General features: G+C 38.8%; 1 protein-coding gene across 1 annotated transcript; it reads right to left on the reverse strand.

Annotated features, from left to right (window-relative positions):
- Positions 1–1,084: 1,084 nt before the first annotated feature.
- Positions 1,085–4,632, reverse strand: LOC121962204 (DNA damage-inducible transcript 4-like protein). The gene is made up of 3 exons (XM_042512423.2): positions 4,478–4,632; positions 4,108–4,247; positions 1,085–2,558 (listed from the first exon to the last, which is right to left on the reverse strand). The coding sequence occupies exons 2-3, from the start codon at positions 4,196–4,198 to the stop codon at positions 2,068–2,070; spliced, it is 582 nt and encodes a 193-aa protein (XP_042368357.1). The 5' UTR covers positions 4,199–4,247; positions 4,478–4,632; the 3' UTR covers positions 1,085–2,067.
- Between the last annotated feature and the right edge of the window lie 3,182 nt (positions 4,633–7,814).

Here is a 7,814-nt window from a genome sequence, read left to right on the forward strand (position 1 = left end):
AAAAAGGTCACAAGCACAGATGTCATAACTACAAATGTCCCACACAAGTGCCACAACCTTTATTTCATCTGAATCTCATTTGTGTAGCTGACAGATGCCCACAAAATCACTATGGAGACGCCTCAATTAAAGACAGCGAGAGAAATGTCACACAAACTCTGCAGATTCGCACCACAAGCAGCTGATGCTCTTTCATAAACAGCTACAGCAGTGCACAAGTTGCTACTTATGTTTGATCTTACCTGAAAACGTTTCTCAACAGCCCTGTTGGAGGAGATGGGATAAATAAAAAATGTATGGTCCCATATTGCACAAAATCGGATTTCCATTTCTTTTATTTTCTAATTTGAAGCAGGTAAACTAAAAAGGCTACAAAAGAAACTGAAGGAATCCAAACACTCCACAGAGAAATACACAGTTTCAATTCAGAAACTGTGCCTTTTAACAAGCTGTCAGGACTCTGGTGAATTTGTGATGTCACAAATATACTATATAGACTGTTTTGAACTTGAAATATAACTATTCAAAATAGATCCCTTTGTATTTGAGTGTGCGCTTACATAGACATTTATGAGGCTTATCCCTGTTATGATCATAGTCAGGATATAGGGTTAATATTAGTGCAGAGAAATTGCATTATTCATTCCCATCTACATTCCAGTTTTTAAGAGTACTCCGGGATATAAACCTAAAAATGAGCATAATATGGACCTTTAACACTGATAAGTGTCAGGATTCACGAAAAAGGGCCAAGATCAGTAACTGAATCTCCCAAGTTTCTATAAATTAGACAAACATTGTGATGCCTATAAAAGTTGTTCTACAGGGACTGCTGGTGGCCTCCGTGATGTAAAACTGAAAGTTCTTTTGTCATACTATTGAGGACCACACATAATAAACATCACATTCTTGTAAAGGTCTTGTGTGCCCGTTTAGAAAGCCTGCTTTGTGCCATTGATGCTTGCCCACTCCAGTCTGGCAGGCTCGGTCATGGTTGCAGAATATGCAAAGTAATGCTCAGTGATGAACAAAACAGACAAAATTATTTGAACAAACTGCAATGAATCAAGTCTAGCAAGGGTAATAAGGTTTCAATTTTTTATTGTCTAGCAGACAAGACCTTGTTTCCTTCAACAGGAAGTTCTAATGGCATTTAAAAATAAAATTTAAAAAAAATTGTAGGGAATTCACCAAAATCACATGTGCTGGACCACCGGTAATTTCTTTGCACGTCTAGAAGTTAACAAATTACATAAAAACAAAAACGCTTTTACATTTGGGCGAACCATCTTTTTAATAATCTATAAAGGCTCTGCATTGAAAAAGGTGTCTGGGAGAGGGTATAAAAATAAAAAATGCAATAAAACATTTACACTAAACACACACATAGCTGTGATCTGAGTGAAAAAAAAAACTACAACATTTAAGGCATCTACAATCCCCTAGTGTGAGAAGCCCACACCATGACAGCAGCATCTTCACAAGACATTCAGTCTTAAAAAAAAAAAAAACAAAAAACATCCGCAGCCCTAAAACACAGCATTGCACAACAAGCTACATATGGCCCCCAAAGACTAACTCCTATTCAAGCTGAGGTGTGTTTACTGCTGCTGAACACATTCAATGTATCTGGAAACACACAGATGCATCAACAAAGTGGCTAGTGTCTTTAACAAAAGTGTACCCACAGTATGTCCCTCTGAAACATGTTGATGTGAACATGGTTTTACATTCATCGGCAAAAATGTACAATCGAAAAATGTGTTTGAGCAACAAATGCTCGGATTAGAAACCCATCCAGAATCTTACAATTTTGCTGATAAAAAATGCACTTAGAAACACTGAAGCCAAACCCAGAACTATCAGGATCATTTATACATAAGCTTTTAACTTTACATCCCAAGTTCTAAACTGAACCAACTGGCTGCTAATAGTTGAACTGATTAACAGTATTGTACAAAAACATTGTAGAAAATATGACACCACGTGAGTGTCGTTTACATACATTTGGGCAGAAGTGCTAAACCCAAAGGAAACCCGATATCCCGCTCTAACCCCTCCCATTATTCAGCACTCCTCTACCACAGTACCAGCCGAGGAGGAGTACAGTTTTTTCTTCACGAGCCGGAAACCTGGACTCAGTTTAAGTACGTGCCTAAAAGTTGGGGCAAAGCAGGTTCCCATAAAAAGAAAGTCCCGTAGACTGGGCCAGGCAGCGCCGTCCTGCTTGAACACAAGCGTCAGCTCAAACGTGGGCACCACGGTAGCATCGTACACGATGCGCTCCAGCCGCTTGCAGCCCTTTTCCAGCTCCAGGTGGACGTAGAGGACGCAGCCTCGAAGGCCGCAGGGCTCGCAAGACGCCAGCCGCAGGACTTCACGAGCTATTCTCCGCGTGAGCTTCTCTGGTACCAGCACAGAGGAGCAGTGCAGCGTTGTCTTCTTTGCTCGTGACAGGCAGTTTTCAAACATCTTGGCCAGCTGTTGACATGTTCTGTCTTCAGTGACATCTGCATTCCTCTGGGGTTCAGCCAAGCAGTGATCCCAGAAATCCAGTTCTGGGAAAACAAGTTGAACCTTTAGGGACCAGTACCCAATGTCTTACATAAAGGGATAGTTCAAATTTTTCTAAGTTGGATTGTATGGGGTACTTAGATAGTATATTACATACAGTGGATGATGGTTTGCGCGCCCCAAGTTTAAAGAATCCGACTGGAGTCTGACACAGAATCTAAGCAATGTACTCCTTTGGAGTGCCTTTTAACTGCATAAAAAAATTCACCTTGAAAAAATCTATACGTTAAAGTGTATGCTATAATGACAGTGTTTTCACAGCTTTACATTATCATCAGACAGTGATATCCAATGGGTGGATGTAGCTGTTGTATCAGTCTTTACAGAGCCAGACCACACTGAGAAAAATAGTGATTTAACATTGCCAAACACTGAACTACAGGTCTATAGATGCCTCGAACAGTAAGTTAATAGTTAGTGTTATAGTACAACTTTGAGGTTTAAAATGGTTAGTTCAGATTCACTTACATCACACAATGACAAAAAAATAACAACCAAAGCAGTAGTAGACCAGTAGCTCCCGTCTTCAGTGAGCTGAAATTATTCTTTTTCCCCAACAAAGTCTAGTGTATACTTAATCTGATAGTGGTTATTTTATTTTATTTTTCATATTGGGGACTCTTTTAAGGAGGCTAAAATGTTTTGTTGCTGACCCCCATCAACAGCAGTACACTGCCTAGCTTCCATTTTAGACTCCAGCCTGCTTCTCCAAACTGGGGGTGTGCCAATCGCCATATACACCATGTAATACATTCACTATGGATAAGAACCCCATACAATCTAAGCTTAAAAAAAAATAAAAATAAAAATAGAACTATCCCTTTGAAACCTGGGCAAACTGGCTTAATTTCTTTCAAAAATGTGGGAAGGCAATAAGCTTTTTTTTTTTTTTTTTTATAAAAAAAAGCAAAATCCTGAACACTTCTTGCCAAGCTGTTGATTGCTTTTTGCCAATTTATTTGGAGATTTAAGGTTTGAATACATGTGAAAGGGTCTGAATTCAGCACATGAAAAGTGATGCCAATCCAGGTTTCAAAGGGTTAACATACAAACTGCAGGATAACAGATGGCTATATGAAGATGCCAACATGCACTAATAAAATTGAGATTTTTTTCCTTAAGTTTTGACCAGTCCTAAATCATACATAAATAAGGGATTTGGGGGATTGGGCTGCTTTTACATCCCCTCTGGTTTGTGTGGATATGAGTCAACATCACAGACAGACAGCTAAACAGTCCAAAACCAAAAGGATACTAATCAATATGGATTTTGCAACACAATCATTTAGCTTTTGACAGAAAAAATGCTGTTAAATTTGCTAATATGCAGGCTGCTGTTGTGAAGAGAAGCTGAAGGGATGACTTCATCCTCTGTTGACTTCCCTCTCCCCGCACCCCTCCCCTCCACTGCTGCAGCCATGCACCACACAGGCAGGGATAAACAAGCACACAACTGGAAGTATCCAGCAACCAGCAGGTTATCTGTACAGACAAAAAAAAAAAAACACACAGGAAAAAAGTGGGTGTGCTTACCTTTCTCAATGCAAGCCTGGTCATATCTTCGGTCAACCAATTCTGATATACATTCGCTGCTTTTGCACTTCAGTGTGCTTGTAGCGACCATGGTGACAGTCTGGAGAGGGCTGTTTTCCTGTGGTTTTAGCAAAAGCTGCCTGGAAAAAAACGACGTGGCAGCGTCAGTGCAGTCAGAGAGGGTTGCTTTACGTTAATTAAGGGGCAGGTGGCTCATTAAAGGGGCGACATTATATTGTTAGCGCTTCAAACGCTCAAAAAATACTGTTAGACATTAAGACAACTTCCTCGTCCCCCGCTAAACAGAAGTTAACAACTTTAGCTTCATTTCTAGCTAACAGCAATTTGTTCGCAATATTAAAATACTTACCTTAAATATTATTTAGTGCAAAATAATTAAGTTCAGAAGGTTTCCAATAAATAAATTCACACGCGCACGCCGTTTTTCGTCCACACTAACACATACACACAGACACACACACACTGCAGCTGACAAAACTTCTGAGGAATATTTATACCTCATTCAACTCAGCTGACCCGAGGGTTTGACCAATCAGAGCACGCCTCCCGACGTATAAAGACAGCTCTTCCCTGATTGGCTGCGAAATAACGTTCAAATTAAATAATTGACCTATAATCAGGGAGGATTTTTGTGTTGCTACGTGGACGAGGCAACATTCTGGATAAAGTCTGTGAAGTGAAGTTTGGTGTTTGCTTTGAAAAGTGGATTTTGTGGGGTTAATCCAACTCAACCCTGTTTTTTATTTTCACGCAGGGATTCATCCACCTGTTTGGCAGGATTTGCAGTGGCCCTCTGAAACTATGAAGGTGAAAAAACTAAACAAAGAATGACAAACATATCATATTTCATATTGAAATACAGAATAACAACCAGTCTATTATATGATTGTATCACATTAGCCGTATCTTACAAAATCTGAAAGAAAAAGCAAGTAGAACAGATCATGAGACAATGGGCACCTGGGCACAGATATGCAAAAACCCCCACCACCTCACCTACATAGAAGCAAGAAACACAGACGTTGTGGTGGTTTTGCATGTCTTTGTGGTCATTCTGTGACTCTTTTTGTTTTTATGCATATTTTTGTGGTATTGTTTCTCTTTGCAGTTTCTTTGCATCCTCTTTTGGTCATTTTGTGTCTCCTTGTGGTCATTTTGAATCTCTTATTGGTCAGTACATATTAGTTTGAGTGACATTTTTGCAGGCTAAGGCCAGGGGATCCACGACAAGAGCTCATATTCTTTGAACACAAAATTAATAAAATAGTACCTTTGTAAATGTAAAATAATTAATTTTTTACAGCATTGAACAACTAGCCTTGGCAACATGAGGCTTTGTTACTGTGCCATGTTGTTGAATAATAAAGAAATAACGATTTTCTTTTAAACTTTTGTTAAAAAGGTGATTTTATTTTACCGTATTAAACACCCATAAGGTTTTTATTATTGCGAGAACCTTTAAAAACATGTTTCAGCCTTTCTGATTAAAGCAAACCAGCTAAGTCATACTTCATTCCTACACATATGATTAGACAACCAACCCGATACATAAAATGTTGTAGTTATTCCAGTTTTAATAAAGAATTGTTGAAAAGAAAAAGAAAAGAATTAACACATTTAAACTGAGTGCTGGTCTTGAAATAAGAGGCAGGAACATGAACATGGAGTTTGACCTCCTTTGGAACCACCACACACCAATCCAAGAGAGCCTTTGGATCTGCAGCAAAATGAAGCATTGTTAGTGGTTGCCATGTGGAAAACTACCTGAAAAACAGAAGCCAAGAGAATGAAATCTATTCTGAGGGCTTTCACTTAAGACAGGCATGTAATTATGTCCAAAAATAAGCAAAACATTTTCCTAGATGGATGTCTTAAACAAATCCAAACAGACATCTGTGGTCTATTTCACATACAAGGAAGCCCCTGCCTGACCAGGTTTACGGAGCCAAAATGTCTCAGCTTACTGTATACTGTATATCCATGTATGTGTATGTATTTGGCAGGTAAACACCGAGCACAGTTGTTCAGCTCATCAGCAGTTTATCCCTCACCATACACTGTCCCAACAGAAATTTTTCTCCCAGTAACTGGATCTGCCCGTCTTACCCCCAGCAGCTCTGCTGGCTAAAGGGTAATGGAATCTAGTGGCCGAGAGAGCAAGAGAGTGCTTTCCTGCAGTCACATGGGGAGAACTAGATATGTCTCAGAAAAAAAGTCACATGCTTTAGCTAGTGTTACTGCCTTTGTGAATGCAAGCATATGCCATGTTGAAAAAAGTCAATTCCTGCAAACACTTATCACCTTTGCATTGATTTCTTTAAAGGAGTCAATTTTTTGGTCACAAGGGCCTTTTTCAAGGGAATGGACTTTTTTCTTTGGAATTGATTTTCGGGGGCAATTGATCAAATGCACCATGAAGAAGATAAAGCAAGTGGTGTCCATGTTGCCTTCTGCATAAAGTGCAGGATAAGCAAGGCTTTTCTTTCAGTTATGTGCAAAAGGCTTTGATATTAGCAGGGGATCAACAAAAAACTGGCTGAGCACTCTGAGCAGGCTTTAATGTGAACGTATTTATTTATTTTAATAGTTTATTTGTGGAAAAAAGGTTTGGATATGGAAAATGTTTTTTCACTGGAATATTTATGAGAAATCAAAGGTTTAGGTGCAAGACTTTTAGACACAGTCATACGCTGCAGTTTACATACAATATATGACATTATTCTCTGAAGCATTGTTTGAAATGATGAAAAATGAGTAATAACAATACTGGCTATTTGGTCATTCATCAGCTGCAGTGTATGAGAGAAAGAGCACATTTCTGAACCAGTTGTTATGATCGCAGTTCAAAAATGCATAGCAAGATCTCACATTATCACGGTGGCTTTAATGAGGCTTTTTGACCTAACTTTATGTTGAACAAGGTCACTGCTGAGAAAGCTATTCTTCAGACCCAGACATTTCACACTGTATCATAAAAACTTAACAAGCATGAATAGACTCACTATGCATGTCAAACAAGTAAAGTTGAAACATTTATCAGATTAAATTATTTTTTTCCTAAAGACCCCAAATCATTAGATAGAGCTTTATCGAAACATTAAAGCCTTTTATCATAATTTGCTGTGTAAAGGGGGAAAAAACTTTTATAGTAGACACAATATCTGAAACATGTCCCTGTCCAACTCTTATCTGTAGATTTTGTCATAGCTTGCAACTATGTATGTGGGTTAACTGCGCAAAAATATTGTAGTGTACTGATTACAGGAATGTCTACAACAGATGCATATAATCATACATAAAGCAGTAAATTTAGAGCAATGAAATGAAATGAAACACGTCTAGATGTGAAAGCAACATTGCCCCCACTGTTAAGAAGTGAGTGAGTGTGCAAACAACCTCTAAATCATAGGTAACCTGAGCTCTGAATATTGTATGGAGCTCCTTTAAGTGATAAGTCTGCAGAATGAGGAAGTTACAATTCAGATAGTACAGAGTTCAGTACAGTTTGATGTCCCATGGGTCATTTTTCTGACTGTCCTGGGTTAAAAGAGAAAGCCCTTATGATCTCTGCACTCATGCATTAAATGATACCATGCAGCTAAAAGCTCAGGAGACCTTTTGTTTTTACAGCAGCTGTCAGATCTCTGGAAGATGAATCCATTTGTTGTTGTCAGTGCTTTCGATGT

This window comes from Plectropomus leopardus, chromosome 23 (assembly GCF_026936395.1).
Source record: "Plectropomus leopardus strain MGB_pleo_1.0 chromosome 23, ASM2693639v1, whole genome shotgun sequence".
In the NCBI taxonomy this organism is placed as follows: domain Eukaryota; kingdom Metazoa; phylum Chordata; class Actinopteri; order Perciformes; family Serranidae; genus Plectropomus; species Plectropomus leopardus.